At 39.2% G+C, this 20732-nt stretch overlaps 1 protein-coding gene across 1 annotated transcript in view; it reads right to left on the reverse strand.

Moving 5' to 3' along the window:
• UBTD2 (ubiquitin domain containing 2) overlaps window positions 1-20732 on the reverse strand; it is a 57054-nt gene that overhangs the window by 4198 nt on the left and 32124 nt on the right. Inside the window, exon 2 of the mRNA XM_082650563.1 lies at window positions 13426-13662. Within this exon, the coding sequence (XP_082506689.1) occupies window positions 13426-13662 (237 nt within the window). The remainder of the gene's footprint in view (window positions 1-13425; window positions 13663-20732) is intronic.

Raw genomic sequence — 20732 nt, forward strand, 5'->3', positions numbered from 1 at the left:
ACATTCTCTAAGAGAGGCACCATTCTAAATCATTACCTTTGGAATCAGGAGACCAAGATGATATTCCCAGCCTTGTTATTAACTAGGTGTACAACCTTGAGCAATGTTCTTTAACCTGTAATACTTCTCTCAATTAGCAAAATGAGGCAGGATAAAAATGACCTCTAACGTGATTTCCAGGTTTGCACATGCTGCTTCATCTTCATGCACCACAAGAGATAGAAAATAAAAGTGCAAACCAAAGCTGTCAAACTACAGGCAGAACAATGTCTTGACCGAAAGACAGCCTATATTTTTAGCCTCCCTAGAAACCAGGACGAGAGGTGCCATGGCAGCCTCTAGCGCAGTGCTGAAACAGTAGTGCATGCCAAGCTTAAAACAAATGTACAGTCTAACAGGCACTCTGGCTCTTCCTAGAGCTGAATACTCACTCTTTCATGACAATAGAAAGCTGAGTCTTGCCCCTTCTGCCCTTCAGCCCAGCAAGTCAGGGGTTCAGTTTTCAGACTCAAATGGGTGAGAATAAAAACTCCATTGAAGAGGTACAGCTGAAGATGGCATATCTTCTTATTCTAGCTCAGGCAGCCTCCCATCTACGGGGCTGGAAATCAGCTATCCAGACTCTATTGCTTAGAAGCTCCCATATTCCAATATTTTGGGGAAAGGTAACTTGCAATTTATTTAACATGAAGTTTCCTGGTTTATTCCTTTCCTCACTCCTACCAGTCAAACTATACTGTAATCTGAGTTATAAATATGCTCTAGTTTTAGATTAAACAAAAAACTAAATAGGGGAAGAATTCAGGCCATGAAGTCAAACATCATTTAATTACATTTTTAGGCTGCAGTTTTATGGGTTACCCTATCCCCAAATTAAATATCTGGGATCATAAAGTATCAATAAAAATAATCAATATAGCCCAGAGCTGAATATTACCCCAAAATTACCTATTCAGAGCAAAATGACTCCTCTGCAGGCTCAAACTCTTTTGAATAATATACTCCTAAATCTTCCACCACTCTATGGCCCCATATCTCTTTATTAAAGAAAAAACTGCTCTGCTAATAGGGTCTCTAATCACACAATCTCTTTAGGACTTCATAAAGATCACTAGAAAACAATTCTCGCGTTCCAGAGTTGCTGCATGAACACTTACTAAACACCTAGAAGTGTGTAGGATGTGTCACTGGCACTAAGTAGAGAAGGTTACAAGAGAGCCAAGACTGTCCTTGACCCCCAGGAGCTTATAATCAAGGTGAGCAGACACAGCATACCCACCAAAGATTTAAATACAAATTGACACTGAAAATCAAACATAGGAGCTGAGATATCACACAACAGAAATGTGACTAGAGTTGGTAGAGCCAAGAAGGAAAAATTCTGTAGAAATAGTGTGTTCTGGGCATGACACAGAATACAAATGTAGGGCATCCCAAGAAATACGAATGATATGGAAACAAGAATTAGTACAAGAGGGACTTCCCTGGTGGTGCAGTGGTTAAGACTCCACACTCCCAATGCAGGGGACCCAGTTCAATCCCTGGCCAGGGAACTAGATCCCACATGCTGCAACTAAGAGTTTGCATGCCACAACTGAGGAGCCCTCGAGCCACAACTAAGGAGCCCGCTTGCCCCAACTAAGGAACCCGCTTGCTGCAACTAAGACCCGGTGCAACCAAATAAATAAATATTTTTTTAAAAGAAGAATTAGTACAAGATAAGTAGGGGATAACAAGTGGCTCTGCTGAGGTGGAATACACAATCAATGGTGTGAAATTACTAAACAGAGAGCAATAGTGAAAACCTGATAGGAGGGTTCAGGAGTTTAGACTTAATACCCTAGGAAATTTCTAGAGGAGGCTAGTATAGGTACATGTGGCTAATATAGGTCCATGAGTCATTCATCCAACAAATATTGAGTGCCTACTATACGCCAAGCAATGTTTCAGGTGCTAGGGTTATGCTAGTGAAGAAGACAAAGCCTAAAGATTATTTTATTATTTGCATGAAGGGAGAGTGACTGACTGGAATCAGGGGGCCCTGCTAAAATGACTAGCTGACTAACAATGCAAAGAAATGGATCTGAGAGAACTGGTGGTAAGGGGCAAGACCTAATGATAGGTTAGGAAAGGAATCACCTAACCAGGAAATAAGAGTGACAGAGAATTTAGGGTTACAAGATTCTCTGCTTGGATTCTTTTTTTGTTTTTAATTTATTTATTTATGTATTTATTTTTGGCTGCGTTGGGTCTTCGTTGCTGCGCGCGGGCTTTGTCTAGTTGTGGCAAGCGGAGGCTACTCTTCGTTGCGGTGCGCAGGCTTCTCATTGCGGTGGCTTCTCTTGTTGCGGAGCACAGGCTCTAGGCGTGCAGGCTTCAGTAGTTGTGGCACACAGTCTCAGTAGTTGTGGCTTGCAGGCTCTAGAGCGCTGGCTCAGTAGTTATGACACACGGGCTTAGCTGTCTGCGGCATGTGGGGTCTTCCTGGACCAGGGATCGAACCCATGTCCCCTGCACTGGCAGGCAGATTCTCAACCACTGCACCACCAGGGAAGCCCTCTGCTTGGATTCTTAACTGCTTCAGGTTCAGGGAGATACTTCAATTGAGTTACTGAAGGTAACTGAAGAAGCATATTGGGAAAAGGGTAAAAGCAGTTTGTAGAGTAATAATCTCGAATGTGTAAGTTTAAACATAAAAGCAAACACTTAAGAGGGCTTACTAGCTCTGTCTAAGCACTTTACATACATTAACACTTAATCCTCACAACAGCCGTCTAAGGTAAGTCTATCATACTCATTTTACAAATGGGAAAATTGAAGAAGAGAGAGGTAGCTTGCCCAGGGTCAGAGATAGTTAAGTAACACAGTAAAATAATCTGATTCCTGAAGAAGTCAGTGTGTAACACACGGATAAGGCTATAGGGCTCGTGACAGCTCTACGAGACTCCCAGGTTAATGATATGGTTAAGGAGAGGAAGAAATGTGCTTGGAAAAAGGCAAAGGACAAATACCAGAGGGATGAAGAACCAAATGTGAATCACAAGGAGCAAGAAACCAACACTCTAAATGCAGCCCAACAATACGTTTGCCAGTGATGTCAGTGACAGGTCAAAGAAGCATCTGGAAGATGAGGCAAAAGAAAGTGTTGACTAAGAAGTTTCAGTGCTGCGAAGCCACCACATGTAGTGACAGAATGGACCTATTACTATCACTGTCTCATCTATGATATTTGAGAGCAATGTGTAAAAAACAGGGCATGGTTAGAAGAGAGTTTTGCTTAAAGAAACACTGTATTTAAACAAAGAAGGGAAGGAACCACTCTAAAAGTTGATAACATAAGGATTTTTTTACGTTTCCAAAAATCACTCCTAGCTATGTTTAATTATGCAATTTACAAAAGGCTTTTAATCATCACCCACTGGCCACTGACGGTGCAGTTCATCTAATAATTCTTCACTAGTTCTAAAGACATTCTAGCCAGGCTTGCTTAGATTGCTCACCTAAGTACACTTGTCTTTTTTTTCCCCGTCTCCTCAAAAACCCATTATAGGCCTCACTCAAGTCCTAGCAGAGACAGATGGCCACCGGGATAAATGACTGCCAGGCCACTGCTTCCGCAGACCAGGAACCCCTGAAAGCTCCCCAGGGTAGGAAGAACGCTGCCAAGACTACCTTCTGTTCTGATTTCATACATAATTTTTTTTTTTTTTTGCGGTACGCGGGCCTCTCACTGCTGTGGCCTCTCCCGTTGCAGAGCACAGGCTCCGGACGTGCAGGCTCAGTGGCCATGGCTCACGGGCCCAGCCGCTCCGCGGCATGTGGGATCTTCCCGGACCGGGGCACGAACCCGTGCCCCTGCATCGGCAGGCGGACTCTCAACCACTGCGCCCCCAGGGAAGCCCCATACATAATTTTTTGAAGTTGTTTTTATTTATCTTCTATCTAGATGACTGGCTCAGATGTTCTATTTTCCTTGGTCAACACTTTTCTATGGCTGTTTTTAATTAGGCTTCAAAATACTTCACAAGAAACTTATAAAGACTAAATTATATACCAAATAATAAAAATAGCTTTACTAAATGCCAGAACGTCTAACACTTTACTCTTTCTCAAGTAGTTTTCAGGTTAAAAAGAAAGACGTCTTTTTAAGCATTTGAAGGCCTCACTGGTTTTCCCTCTATGTTCACTCCTGCAAGACTGCAGCTCAGTCTTAAAATTTTTACCACGTGAGACTTGCAGAGCTACATGAACAAATCTGCAAAAGTTAAAAATAAATTTTTATGTAAGGAAACTTTTGAGGATATTAAAATGTTACCTTGATTGTAGTGATGGTTTCATGGGTGTTTACATGTCAAAGCTAACCAAACTATACACTTTAAATATGTGCTGTTTAGTGTTCTTCAATATACCTCAAAAGAGTTGAAAACATTTAATATTTAAAACATACTAGCAATCTGATGTAGAAAACGGTCCTCCCAAAATTAATTAAGAAATTAGGAAAGCAATATCCTAGAACTGCAAGGCTTTTGTCACATTGGGGGTTTCTTCCAAGGATGAGAAAAGACGTCTTTATTCTCGACTTCACTTTTCTAACTGATCCAGAACGCATGAACTCTTCATAAAACATGACTTCCTAAGACAACAGAAGACCTAAACACATAAGTGAGTTGGACACAGCTAAAAAGGAAAAGAACGCTGAAGTAACAGAAAGAATGGGAAGGAAAGAAAGAGTGGGTTAGACCTATGATTCAGGCAGCCCACTGTTGAGCCTGACAGAGGAATAGAAGACTGGAGAAGCAGTAAATGTGATAGAAGGAACAGTGGTTTTGGAGCCATCACACCCAAATTTTAATTTGAATCCTAATCTTGGACATATTCAGTCTGTTTCCTCAAGGACTATACTATCTACCTCACAAAGTAGTTGTAAGGATTAAATAATAAAACACATGCAAAATTGACTAGTACATATAATGTCAGTTCCCTTCTCATACAAGTTTTAAATCTCAGAACCAGACTTACGGAGGAGAGCTCACCAATAGCAATATCACAAAGGATCAAAGTTTCATAATGTTTGAGCCCACTGCTTTATGCTTCATGGGGTCCTTTACAAACCTCACAATAATGTCAAAAGGGCCATCGAAATTACCCTTCATCCAGGTGTTATGAGCCGTCTTTCAGGACTAACAAATTACAGGCTCTCTCATGCAAACACTTTGCTGGGAATTATATTAAGCTTATGTCTGATAGTCAGGCTTTAGGAGAAGCAGGTTCAGTTGTGTCATTCCACCAAATTAGCTATTAAGACTGGGATTCAGAAGTACCAAGTCTATCATCTCTTCTAGCAAGCACAGGTGAAAAGTGGCTTAGTTTGGATGTATTACCAAAGTCTTACGATGGTTAGACCATGATTAAGAGCTTGTGTAACATTTGGCCACATTTCTAATGGGACACTGATCTTTAATTCCAACTCTTTAAAAGGAACAGAGGAACAGACCAGCAGCACTCAGGCACTGGTTTATTTAGCTGACCTGGCTTTACAGAAGTGGAAGTCGGTGCAGTACACTTCCTGGGACCACATCAGAAACCCTGCTTTCCGTCCATCCCCACCACCCAGAATGGCAAAGAAAGGAGGTCTTCTTCAGAGACAAGCCTACTGACTCAGGGACAAACTCCCACCTCAGCTATTTTAGGCCCTTTGCTGCTCTACCTGAAGAAAAAGGGTGACAGCAGCCGAGGAGTGGATAAAGCTACACTGTGTAACTCCAAATCATTTTTGTTTCGTTGAGGATAGAGAGAGGAAAAGGATATAACATTTAATTTATGATTAGTCAGTCATCAGATCCTTTATTAAGGCCCCATTTCATTTCTAAACACAAGTCTGGTAAAAATCCTCTGTCTCTCATGTATGTACAATTTTCATGCTTTCGTTCTTAAGCTTTATGTTCATGAATTAAGTTTATTAAATGACAAATTCTTATAGGGACCTTTAAAGGAATCAGAATTCATGGCTTGCTTTTTTTTTTTAAATTAATTTATTTTATTTATTTATTTTTGGCTGCGTTGGGTCTTCGTTGCTGTGTGCGGGCTTTCTCTAGTTGTGGTGAGCGGGGGCTACTCTTCGTCTCGGTGTACGGGCTTCTTGCGGTGGCTTCTCTTGTTGCAGAGCACAAGCTCTAAGCGCCCGGGCTTCAGGAGTTGTGGCTCGCAGGCTCTAGAGCGTAGGCTCAGTAGTTGTGGCGCACGGACTTAGGTGCTCCGCAGCATGTGGGATCCTCCCAGACCAGGGCTCGAAGCCGTGTCCCCTGCATTGGCAGGCAGATTCTTAACCACTGCACCACCAGGGAAGTCCCATGGCTTGCTTCTGAATGGGCGTCTAACACACTTAAAGGAAAGAGAAACAAGGCCTACACATATGCATTTCCTATCTGTCCATGTCTGAGAGAATTCACTTGTTTCTCTTTAGTATTAATAGAAGTATATCATTTTAAAGTATTCTAGGGACTTCCCTGGCGGCGCAGTGGTTAAGAATCCGCCTGCCAATGCAGGGGACACGGGTTCAAGCCCTGGTCCGGGAAGATCCCACATGCCATGGAGCAACTAAGCACATGCACCACAACTACTGAGCCTGCGCTCTAGAGCCTGCAAGCCACAACTGCTGAAGCCTGTGCGCCTAGAGCCCGGGCTCCGCAACAAGAGAAGCCACCGCAATGAGAAGCACGCACACCGCAACGAAGAGTAGCACCAGCTCCCTGCAACTAGAGATAGCCTGCAAGTAGCAGCGAAGATCCAATGTAGCCAAAGATAAACAAATAAAATAAATAAATTTATAAAAAAATAAAGTATTCTATATAGTGTGGGAGAGACCTAAAATGGTACACATGGAATTAACATTGAAAATTACTCATGTAGTAACTTTACAGAAAACACAGATGAAATGTCTTGACCCTGTAACTTAGTTGCTTTAGTTACCGTTAGATGTAGGACTTGAGTTCAAAACCCAATTTCATGACTTCTACCTCGGAAAAATAATGTAACTTCCCTGTGCTTCAGTTTTCTCATCTGTTTAAAATGGGGACTGTTGTAGGTGATTATCACAGGCATGAGAATTAAATAACATCAATTCAAAACATGAACTGATAGTATTTTATTATTTCTGATTCTCAGACCAGGAGTTCTTATCATCATGTTGGCTTCCTATACACAGAAATGCTCTATTTATGCTATTTATAAGTGCCTTAGTTTTAAACAACTTAAACTGCATTATACATAATTTAATTTATTCACATTTGATATATTCTGAGATAAGAAAGACCAGGAAAAAGAAAAATTCTGGGCAACTCCTTTCCCACCTGTATTTTGAAGGTGACTAAAAAATAAAGGTTTTTCAAGAATTACTATTTTCTACCTCGCATATCCTGAAGAATGAGAAAGGACAAAAGAAAATGGCCTTCAAAAGTCCAACTGAGGGCTTCCCGGGTGGCGCAGTGGTTGAGAGTCCGCCTGCTGATGCAGGGGACATGGGTTCGTGCCCCGGTCCGGGAAGATCCCACATGCCGCAGAGCGGCTGGGCCCGTGAGCCATGGCCGCTGAGCCTGCGCGTCCGGAGCCTGTGCTCCACAACGGGAGAGGCCACAGCAGTGAGAGGCCCGCGTACCGCAAAAAAAAAAAAAAAGTCCAACTGAATGGGTAATAGTGAGCAGCTACTCCTCCTATACAGGGAAGATTAAGAAGGGAGCTTTTACACGTGAATTGCAAGGAGATGGAAAACACATTAATTGTAGATGCTAAAGAAATAAACAACAACCTTTCTAGAAAATTGGAAGGTAGGGAAAGGAGTAGGCAATTTTAAAAATCTTTTTAAATCTTCTGAATAATAATTTTAAAAAAGCATTAAATCCTCCTCTTTACCAGATAAACAGATACTGTTTCTGAACGAGCTCTCACCGAAAATATCTGAATAGCCACTATGAACCAGACTCTGTGAAATATGAAAATAAAAACCACCTTCTTTTCACCATGTTTATGCTAATTTGGGCATGCCATTTAATCTATAAGCTGGTTTCACAGGCAAAACACTGTATTTAGGAATGTTTTTAGGAATTTTAGGTAGTGACAAAATAGCACTCAATTAGAAAAAGGAAATAAGCTCTTTAAGAAATTTAAGACCATGAGTAAAAAATGCTGTGTAAATAATGAAAACTAAAGCTCTTCTAGGATGGGGAGGCTGTGGAAAAGAAGTAGCAGACATTAGAATCACGGAGGGAGCTTTTTCCACAATAGTACACTATTACACATGTCCATATTATCCTCTACCTGAGTCATAATTTCCAAAGTGAAAATATACATTCATATGTAAAATCCCCAGGTAGTTATGACACCAACTTCCCTCTTAAAAATCCCTACTGCCATTTGAGAATAACAAACTAAAGACTTCTCACAGATATTAATAGAGGAAGATAATTAAAGAGCACAGAATTATTTTGTGCTTGGACAGGCAGGAATACAATAAATATGACCTGCTGACTGGAATTAAGATAAAACACATTAATTATCAAGGGAACCACTATAAGAGAAAGAAAAGAAAGAGAAAATATGGGGAAAAGGGTTTTTTGTTGTTTCCTTGAAACAACAGAAAAGGTAACTATCATCACAAGAAAAAAGGCCATTGACAAATACATAATTTTTATGCATAAAACACTGACACTAAATACAATTTAAATCAAAAAGGGCATAATCCTTGCTTACTTTGAGCATACAATCTAAAATAACAGACAACACAGATACAAACAACATTTACAAAGACATTTTCATATGGTTTTCAAGCTTTAAAGAACTTTATATATAATATTTATACTAGGAAGATAATATGAATAAGGTTGAGATAACAAAAAGATTATGGGAAGAGAAGAGAGGATGAGATGAAAACAAAAAAGGAGATCTTTGGAAGAAAACTTAGAAAGGAGTGTATATCCTAGGATCTCTTCAGGCTGTCAATCTATGATTAGTTCAGTAATCTTATGGGTAATACTGACAGACGGAGAGGAAGGGGATGGGCATGGATCAGGTGTGAGATGATGCTAAACTAACAATGTCCTCACTGCTAGGTGTCTAATTAATAAATCTACTACTGCGCTTCCCTGGTGGCACAGTGGTTAAGGATCTGCCTGCCAAGGCAGGGGACACGGGTTCAAGCCCTGGTCTGGGAAGATCCCACATGCCGCGGAGCAGCTAAGCCCATGCGCCACAACTACTGAACTTGCGCTGTAGAGCCCACAAGCCACAACTGCTGAAGCCTGGGTGCCTAGAGCCCATGCTCCGCAACAAGAGAAGCCACCGCAATGAGAAGCCCGCTCACCACAACTAGAGAAAGCCCGCACACGGCAACAAAGACCAAACACAGCCAAAACTAAATAAATAAAATAAAAATTTTAAATAAATAAATAAATAAATCTGCCACTATTGTCGCTATTGAATGAACATAACCTCAAAATTCCATTAGGCATATGCCCAAAAGAAGGGTATTCCAAAAGCCAAAGAAAGATGTTACCAGTAGACAGTACATCCAGAAAATGACTGAAATCTATAATTTAGGTGCAAGGAATTTACTTGTTAATGTCAGAGTTCAAGAAATACAATCCTTGAGAGGGCAGACAGCAGAGACAAGAAGAACTACAATCCTGCAGCCTGTGGAACTAAAACCACATTCACAGAAAGATAGACGAGATGAAAAGACAAAGGGCTATGTACCAGATGAAGGAACAAGATAAAACCCCAGAAAAACAACTAAATGAAGTGGAGATAGGCAACCTTCCAGAAAAAGAATTCAGAATAATGATAGTGAAGATGATCCAGGACCTCGGAAAAAGAATGGAGGCAAAGATCGAGAATATGCAAGGAATGTTTAACAAAGACCTAGAAGAATTAAAGAACAAACAAACAGAGATGTACAATACAATAACTGAAATGAAAAATATACTAGAAGGAATCAATAGCAGAATAACTGAGGCAGAAAAACGGATAAATGACCTGGAAGACAGAATGGTGGAATTCACTGCTGTGGAACAGAATAAAGAAAAAAGAATGAAAAGAAATGAAGACAGCCTAAGAGACCTCTGGGACAACATTAAACATAACAACATTCGCATTATATGGGTCCCAGAAGGAGAAGAGAGAAAGAAACGACCCTCACACCGGTCAGAATGGGCATCATCAGAAAATCTACAAACAACAAATGCTGGAGAGGGTGTGGAAAAAAGGGAACCCTCTTGCACTGTTGGTAGGAAGGTAAATTGATACAGCCACTATGGAAAACAGTATGGAGGGTCCTTAAAAAACTAAAAATAGAATTACCATATGACCCAGGAATCCCACTACTGGGCATATACCCAGAGAAAACCATAATTCAAAAAGACACATGCACCCCAATGTTCACTGCAGCACTATTTACAATAGCCAGGACATGGAAGCAACCTAAATGCCCATAGACAGACGAATGGATAAAGAAGATGTGGTACATGTATACAATGGAATATTACTCAGCCATAAAAAGGAACGAAATTGGGTCATTTGTAGAGACATGGATGGATCTAGAGACTGTCATACAGAGTGAAGTTAAGTCAGAAAGAGAAAAACAAATATCGTATATTAACACATATATGTGGAACCTAGAAAAATGGTACAGATGAACCGGTTTGCAGGGCAGAAATTCAGGCACAGATGTAGAGAACAGACGTATGGACACCAAGGGGGGAAAGTGGTGGGTGGGCGGTGGTGGTGGGATGAACTGGGAGATTAGGATTGACATGTATACACTAATATGTATAAAATGGATAACTAATGAGAACCTGCTGTATAAAAAAATAAATAAAATTCAAAAAAAAAGATACAATCATCAGCACTACTATTCATTAAGTGTTTTTTGGACTATGATAAGCAATTTACATGTTTTATAATCACATTTAATCAATACGACCACCCTACAATGTAGGTACTTACAATCCATATTTTACAGATGAGAGAAATGAAGCTTACAGAAAAGAAGCAATTTGCCCAAAGGCACATAGCTATAAGTAATACAGTAGAGGCAGGAAGTAAGGCTAGGTCTGATACCAAAGCCAGCTAAACAAGAGCTAAAGCCTATGCAATATTTTAAACTCAAAATATGAAGTACTTTGGGATGGTTAGGGTTTAATACAACAAAATGTATCCAAAGTAAAATTTCAATTACGTAATTACACCTAAAAGATGGAAGGGATTTCACCAATACCAGTGAGGTGTAGGTAAAAACATGTAACTAAATAGCTAAGTTATAAACTAATGGTGAGTTAGAGTACCTGACGAAATATAATTCAAAAGTCCACCCAAGAAACATTATTGGTAAGTTTCAGATATGAACAAGGGAAATCAATCAAGGGTACCAATGACAATAATATTAATACACATAAAGTTATTACACAGCTTTCAAAGAGGAAAGCTTGAGGAAAGTCAATTTGATTCTTTCATGCTAAAGCAGAAAATATTCCTTAAACATAGAGGGGACGAGTTGAGGCTCATCCAATACTCTCAAATATCTAAGAATTCTCCCCAGTCTGTTGGTTGGTGGGGCTGCCAGGATCATTACTTTGCGGTTCACACAGATAAACAGAAATGAGGGACTTGAGTTTTTAGAGATCTGAGCCCGTTTCTAATAGGATATGCATAGGTCCCTACCTTAAATGTAACAGAGCTGTTATGCCTCCATGAACTTGTAAACACGGCCATAATTAACAGAACAAAATTAGATTTTCCCATAGGTAACTATGACAGGTACAAAGTAAGGAAGTCAAAGTTCCAAGGTTCTGGGCCTTGGGCTCCTAAATCACAGATAAACACCTTCCCCACCCCACTCGCGGGCCTGTACAGATACCAATATATTCTGCTTTTAAAATATAGGATGTAAGCAGTAAAAAGAGATGGATGATAAAACTAACTGTAAAGGAAGGCCCTTCCCTTTATATTATATAAAGGTAGTATTTGAAGACAAATTATAGAACTAAGAAAGGTAATGGAACAAGGTGATGTCCACTCCAGTCATGTAAGAAGTAAAGAATTCAGAGACTATCCATGAAAATAGGGACTAAAGAGTCATACTAAAACTGCATTCTATTATAAATTTTTCAAATGTAGGACGGATTATTTTTACACCTGCGTAGAAAAAGTGATCTATATATAGTGATCTATATATATAGGGTGCTCAATGTTATTAACCCAAGCCCATCCTAATAAGGTTTTACTACTAAAGAACAGAACAGCTATGGAATATATATTTTTAAAAGTTTCTTGGAAGCACAATTAATTCGGAAAATTAATGGAGATTTGGAACACTGGAAAGGATACTAAGTTAAATACCTTTTATTTGACAAAGAGTCAAAGCCGATGATTAAACAGTGAAAAGCACTGTTCCTCTGAAAATGTAGACAAAGTAAGATACTGAACGATACTTGTGTTTCTCTTCAAATCGTATGAATCTTTCACCTTTTACTAAAAATTCCCATGGGGGGAGAAAAAGAAAGGAAAGAAGAAAAGAAAAAAAAGGAAGATACTGCAAACTAAACAATGAGAGTATAATAATAAATAGAAAACTATTCAACGAAATATAGGATTATATCGGACCTAAACAGACAACTTAGAAAAATATTAACTTGAAAAACTGAAAAGTCAATTTATAAATATAGTAATCAACAGAACAAGAATATAATATACTGTAAAATTAACATCTAAATCTTAGTATAGCATGAAACTTTTTTGTTTCTAATCAAGGAGACTAAACATGAGGATATGCATGCATCCAGCATACATGTGTCCCTGGAAACATTCAAAGCTTATGGTGGTCGTTAGAGTCACATTCCTAAGCAAAGGAGAGAGGTTTCTAATAAAGCTCAGGGATACAGTCATAGAAAACTGTCCTTAAGAATATGTGAGACTCACTTCTAAGTTTAGGTTTGCTCATTATGTTAAAAACAGACTTAATGAGAAAGGATAATGACTAAAGGTGTGTCCACTGAGTCTCCATGGCTTCTGAGATCTAAACTTGAGACTACCTCTCTAGTGCTAGCAGGAAACCAGTGAACTAGAAGCTCTAGAAGATTGGGGCCGGGGGCAGGCCTTGATGGAGAACTAGATTAGACGGAAGTTAGAAAATACAGGTTTATCAAGTGTTCTCTTTCTTGATATTAAAAAATACACATACACACACACACAGAGTAAACCCATCTCCAGCTAAAAGATATACAAGAAGCAAAGTGGAATGTTCCTCTTTGCTACATTAAAAAAAAAAAAAATTTAGAATAATGCATAGCAGGAAAATGAACACTTCCCATTTGGTTTCTTGCCATTAGAAAGGAGCTGATGATGTTCCACTTTGTCCTTGACAACAACCAAACCTACCATGTGGTAACGTTATGTTCGCACCATCAATGATTGCCTGTGCCAGTTCATGATCATTGTTTTCAAAAGCATGTGCTGCAGCCTTCAAGGCATCCCAAATCTCTTTACGGCCTTCAAAAGCTGGTGCAGTATCCCAAAATTCATCTCTCTTGCTGCGTAGTTGTCCATCTGTCATGGGATAATCACTTTTCCATTTGGGTTTCTCCTTTTTCAAAGGCTGGTTACGACCTAAAGCGACTGAGAAGAAAAATAAAAGGCTGACATCAAAACCAAAATTTATAAAAGATGTTTTAATAGCTATCTGGCCATTCTTCTTTGGTTCTTTCATCAAAATTATAGCTGGAAAGTTGGCCCACTAGCTAACTCTTGCATTCTGAATTCCCTTAACCTATTTTATTTTAGATCCACAAGAGCAAATGGAGATATTAGGTAGCTCTACTCAAATCTTCCAGTGACAAGTTAGTAGCTCTTTTCCATTCAGTCTGCCTTCTCCAAAGGAGAATTTTTGTTTGTTTTTTGCGGTACACAGGTCTCTCACTGTTGTGGCCTCTCCCGTTGCGGAGCACAGGCTCCAGGCGTGCAGGCTCAGCGGCCATGGCTCATGGGCCCAGCCGCTCCGCGGCATGTGGGATCCTCCCGGACCGGGGCACGAACCCGTGTCCCCTGCATCGGCAGGCGGACTCTCAACCACTGCGCCACCAGGGAAGCCTGAGAATTTTTTAAATTATCTAGAAAAATCGTAGTAAGTGTTCCATCAGACAGCAGTGGCAGAATTTAAAAGGAGTCAAAGGATAGCATAAAAGAGAGGTGAGATACTAGGAGAAACCAAATGGCATATGTCCAAGGGTCCTTGAATCTCAGGACCCTTGAACATATGAAGCCGGAAAGCAGGAACTGAGAAATCTCAAAGAGGGAAAAGACTACTTTGTGGTATCCAAAGGAAGAACAGCCAAACCACCAGATCCACAAGGAAACCTGATCATAGAAAAGCTTCCTCTAGCACCCTGTTCTGGACATGAGTCTAAGGAACTGTAAGTATCTTTCCCTGAAACTCAAATATAGAAGCTAATTTAGAAAGGGATGAGGGCGAGAGGTAGTGCTTTACTCTTTAGAGGGACCAGGATTGGAACAGGCGATCCTTGATACTAGGCCAAAGGAGAAGTGCCCAACCACAAGGAGAAGAACTACAACACCCTACTCTAGTTTTAATCCAAGAGGAGAAGAAAAAAGAGGGTAAGAGTCCACTCCTTTTTTGCTCTAAGTGGCAGCGTGGCTCCTTAGAGAATGTAGTAGTAGTGCTATAACGAGTCTGATGCAGCTTTTTTGCACCCAGATACTTACCTGGCATATGACCACTGATCTCATACTGACATACAGAGACATTCTTATCTTACACAGAGCCACAGATAAGAAATGGTTAAACAGAAGAACAGGTAAAAAGAAAACTGAAGCTCCATGGAGTGTTGGGTAAGAGTGGGTGTGAAATAAATGACAGAGTGGGTAGGAGGGAGAGGGTGTATATCAAAATTCAATGTTCTATATTTAATTGCAGGAAGAATACTAATTTAAAAGAAATTACTCTCAAAATGGTTCTAAAGAATCCCTGATATCAACCATTCCCTCACTGGCCCAGGGTCAGATGAAATTTGAGTTATTCATAACAGAAATAAAACAAAATAACTCTAGCCCCTAGGCAATCTCTACATCCTATACCAGGCTATATTTCAAGACGACGGGACCAATTCATGCTGCAAAGTGTATCTGGTCTGACACTTGGAGTAAACCATGCTCTCTTCACCCAATCTGGCCACCTTATTTCAAGGCAGCACATCAGGTCTCATCCCCTCACCTTCAGAACACCCAAAGGTGTTCAGAATATGTCAGATAATCACATTCCACCCCCTACTGATTCCACCAACAAGGTAAAATTAAAGGTAAATTTTATTTTCTGCTATATTAACCTTTAGATGAGTCAGAAACAGTTTAGAGACAACATTCACTATTAGTTTACTGAGCAGGGAGTGGAAGATAAGACATCACAAGTAGATACCTATTTGAATAGGTAGCTAATTCAATACTCAAATAAATACCTATTTGAATAAAATTTCATGTCTACTTGAAGAGTTCCAGAGAATTGTCTAATGTCTATTAGACAATTGTCTATTGTCTAATTGTCTGTCATATGTATTAAGTGTACCAGAGAGAAAGTTGATATAACTGTAATTGTGGGAGAATCGCAACGCAAAGGCAAAGACAACAACAAAACCTCCACGATCTCGGTACTTAAGCAAAGGAAACTGAAAGGTCCTCAAAGAGAAGAACCCAACAGAAAAACTAGCTCACAGTAAAGGTAGAAGATACTTTGGAAAAAGTAAAAGCACCTTCCTTACAAATATGACAGCTTTATTTTATCTCCCCTCACCTGTAGAAGGCATAAGAATAAAGTCAAATAAAAAGTATAAATGGGACTTCCCTGGTGGCACAGTGCTTAAGAATCCGCCTGCCAATGCAGGGGACACGGGTCCGAGCCCTGGTCCGGGAAGATTCCAAGTGCCGCGGAACAACTAAGCCCATGCGCCACAACTGCTGAGCCGGCGCTCTAGAGCCCGCGAGTCACAACTACTGAGCCCACGTGCCACAACTACTGAAACCCGTGCACCTAGAGCCCATGCTCAGCAACAAGAAAAGCCACCACAATGAGAAGCCCGTGCACCACAACGAAGAGCAGCCCCCACTCACCGCAACTAGAGAAAGCCCGCGTGCAGCAACGAAGATCCAACGCAGCCAAAACTAAATAAATAAATTTTTTTAAAAAAAGTATAAATGATACATTATGCTGCTTAGGGATAATCATTACTCTAAATGCATTTTCAAATCTGTATGCTGTCAACAGTTCCAAAGTAATTACTTTGTGTAAAAGTAAATAAGACAAAATGAATGCTTGTGACATGTAAGTAAAGCTTACTTTTACTTCCGCCTAGGTCTCTGCTTTCCCTATATCACAAACATCTGTAATGGAGAATATCTGCCTATCAAATGTCCACTATAAAAATACTTAAGTCTTGGGATTTCCCTGGTGGCACATTGGTTAGGACTCTGTGCTTCCAATGCAGGGAGCCCAGGTTCGAGCCCTGGTCAGGGAACTAGATCCCACATGCATGCCGCAACTAAGGAGCCCACGTGCCACAGCTAAAACCCAGCACAACCAAATAAATAAATATTAAAAAAAATACTTAAATCTTTGCAACATAAAATATTTTAATGAAACCACTAAGCAGTACAGAATTTTCACTACAAAATATGAGGTTAAAAGCTTCATGTTAGGGCTTCCCTGGTGGCGCAGTGGTTGAGAGTCCACCTGCCAATGCAGGGGACGCAGGTTCGTGCCCCGGTCCGGGAAGATCCCACGTGCCGCGGAGCGGCTAGGCCCGTGAGCCATGGCTGCTGAGCCCGTGCGTCCGGAGCCTGTGCTCCGCAACAGGAGAGGCCACAACAATGAGAGGCCCGCGTGCCGCAAAAAAAAAAAAGAAAAGTTTCGTGTTAAACTAAATGTGGTTTATCGTCTAAGTTATTACTTTTGTTAAATAAACTGGGGAAAAACATGAAAATTTAGCAAAAGCATTTAAACTATCATCCTGAAATATTTATCTTCATGAAAACATTTAGGGTTGTTATGAGGATTTAATAAATTAACACTGTATAGCACTTACAATAATGATAGATATATAATAAAACTACAGTAAGTGCTTGTTAAATAAAAATAACTTTGGAAGTATATATGAATTTTTAAATCTTCAAACATTTTTGCAAAAATATACAGACTAAGTCTTTTTTCTTTTCATGATTTCTGAACAGAACCTGACATTCTGAGACCATAAAACAAAGTACCTTCCTTAATTTTTCCTTACCGAAAAAAAGAAACAAAAGATTAATAAAGAAATTAATTTTTTTTTAAAAAAACTAAGTTATTTCAGAAAACACCCTTTTTTCCCTATCAATACACATTTACTTTCAAAACTTTGCCAAAAACTCACCCTTCTCAGAAGCCTCTTGATAACATTCATCTACGCCTTATCTTCTCTTTCCTTGTAACCTTTCAACATTTCTTCCCAAAGATGTGACAAATAAATAGATCTAACATGTAAAAACCCCAAGAAAGATTTGCTTCTCAGAGCTAAATATCGATAAGAAACACAATCTTAAATATTTTTACTCCACAACTGAATGCTTTTTGCAACTCATTTTGACATTTTATTGGTAAAAAACAATGATCTCTGAAGTGAAGTATGTTTGTAATTGTTTTCCTGCCTTTGGTTCCTCTTTTGAAAACTGATTTAATATCGGGACTCTTCAAATGAAGTAAGGAGAGGCCATTAATGCACAGGTACTGTAGATATCACAATATGACTCAAGAAATAATAGCTTTAACAGACTGAAAACTCAAAGAGTTTTCCTAACACAACATTCAGGTAAAAAAAACCTGAATATTTAAAAAGATCACAATCAAAGGGAAAAACGTTGTTCAGAAGAATTCTGAAGACTTTAAAGCAACACGGAATAGAACTCAGATAACGCACCTATTTTAGATTGATTATAGAGTCTTAAAATCGTGAAAATGAAAGGGAAATTTTTCTGTCACTTCAAGAGTTAAGAATAGATCCTACAGAACCCTTCTGTAACAGATTGTGCTAGCTTAAAAGGATAGTTGTAAAATATTTTATTCTCACGTAAATTTAGAATACACTATATATACACATACGCATACATATATTCCCTAAGGCAACTAACTGCCAAAATAAAAATAGGGATATGGGGCTTAAAATGCCTAAAATACGAGCATCAACATGCCAACAGTCAATACCAAACCCATATCTGCTCTACTGTCTGAGAATTTAGAGGTGGAAGAGACCTTAGATGGTTTGAGCAAACTTACTATTTGACAGAAGACCTAACGAGGATAAATGACTTGCTCAAGGTCAAAAAGAGCCAAGACTAGAACCCAGATGACTAGATTCAAAGGCCAGAGCTCTCTTTGCATTATAGCACTCCATGTCTTACCAGAGCTGAGAAGTATGTTTTCTTTTACAAACCAAATCAATTATGAAGGTTCACTCAAAATAAAGCATGTGTTGAGCTGTTTTTCTAGTATCACTCATCCATCTTTCACGGGCTTCATTATGACCAATGGAATGTCTCTGGTACGACAAAGGAAAAGCTAACCAAGCAGCACCAGCTCCCCAACTCCATCCAATTTACCACCTAATTCATTTCTTTGGAGATATACTCACCGAAGAAGAATCATATAAGGAAAGAGGTAATGCAGTTTTCTGGCCTGTCAGCTTCAACTTACAAAGTACTCAGCATCTATACCACATTAGGCACTAAAGATCACATGTATGCATACTTACTTAAGTAACTTAGATACATCATTTTTTTATGCTACAATTTAATACTAAATAGAAATGAGAACTTTGATTGTACTTCTACCCTAAAGCTTATAAAAATTAAGCAACTAGAGCATAATTTTAAAGGCATATAATAATTTCTAATGTTGTTTGAGCTACCTTTATTGAGGGGGAAAAAAAATCAACATAATGACCTCATATCGACTTCCTGGCCCTGTTTCTCAGAGTGTAAGTCTACTTACCAATGGTCTGAGCATACAAACAGGCAAAAGGAGAGCCTAACTGCAACATAATGTTTCAAAGACTTTTTTAATGGATGAGTCTTATTAGAAATGTTAGAAAAACATACAATTAAATCACACACACAAAACAACGTTATTAAAAAGGGCAACATTACATAAAATTGGGACTAAGAATACGGTCACCTAACACCAGCACACTGTACCTTTTAAGTAATACATTAAACTTTCAGATGGTTCATTCTACTGAGGGGTAGGGAGGTGGGGAATGGCTTTATCCAGCATTACATTCTTTGGAATGCAGGGACCTTTTCTTCTCTCAATTTACGGGCAGTTTGGGGGAGGGAAGCACACACAAGTCAAGGATGCCCACAATTTCCACTACTATCTAACACTGTGTTGAAAGTACTAGCCAGCACAAGCAGACAGAACAAAACAATTAGAAGTATAAGAACCAGAAAGGAAGAAAACCGTCTCTAACTGCAAATGATATGATGGGTATGACTGGAAAATACAAGAAAATCAGTGCTAAAATGAAATGATAAAAGAAATTAACATAGTAACAGGATATAAAATGTAGGCCTTCTTATATACATAAAATACCCAGCTAGAAGATGCAATGGATGAAAAGGTGCTGTTTATAATAGAAACATAAAAGATATAATACTCGGAATGCAACAACTCAGGAAAACTTTTTTAAAACCCATGAAAGATGCAAAAGTAGACTTGAACAAAATGAAGACATCTCTTGTACTTGAACTTCAACATTATAAAAATGTCAATCCTTCTAAAGTTAACACCTACATTTAACATGATTCCAGTGAAAATAATTTTTTCAAAACTTTTTCTCATGCTAGATGAGTTGATACTAAAATACATACAGGGGACTTCCCTGGTGGTGCAATGGTTAAGAATCCGCCTGCCAATGCAAGGGACACGTGTGTGATCACTGGTCCAGGAAGATCCCACATGCCGTGGAGCAACTAAGCCTGTGTGCCACAACTACTGAGCTTGTGCTCTAGAGCCTGCGAGCCACAACTACTGAGCCTACGTGCCACAACTACTGAAGCCCATGCGCCTAGAGCCCATGCTCCACAACAAAGAGAAGTCACAGCAATGAGAAGCCTGTGCACCGCAACGAAGAGTAGCCCCCTCTCACCACAACTAGAGAAAGCCTGCACACAGCAACAAAGACCCAATACAGCCAAAAATAAATAAAATTAAATGAATAAAAATTTTAAAAATTAAATAAAAGAGAAAAATAAGAAGAAAGGTTCTTTCTTACTGACAAATGCTGGTAATAAACAAAGAAAAGAATGACATATTTAAAAGAATCATTCTTTAGAACCCCATAACTGATTCAGGTAAGGATTATCGATAAATATACTAAAGCATCATGGGTAACAGAATACGCAGGGTGTCAGAGGATCACCCCAAAATATTGTGAACTGCTAAGGAGAAATTACACTGTAGATACCTGACATTCATTACCTTAACCAAGTGACCAAACTTAGTCTCCTGATGTGCTGCAATATGAAGTAAACAGAACAAAAATGAAGTGTTCTTACCCAAAATGTTTAACTTGACTCTAATTAAACTTCTAAACCTAACTTCTCATTTATAGGAAATACAAAGACTAAAGGAAAAAGTTAAAACATTTTCA

This window comes from Grampus griseus (genome assembly GCF_964374135.1).
Source record: "Grampus griseus genome assembly, chromosome: 3".
NCBI classification, from domain to species: Eukaryota; Metazoa; Chordata; class Mammalia; order Artiodactyla; family Delphinidae; genus Grampus; species Grampus griseus.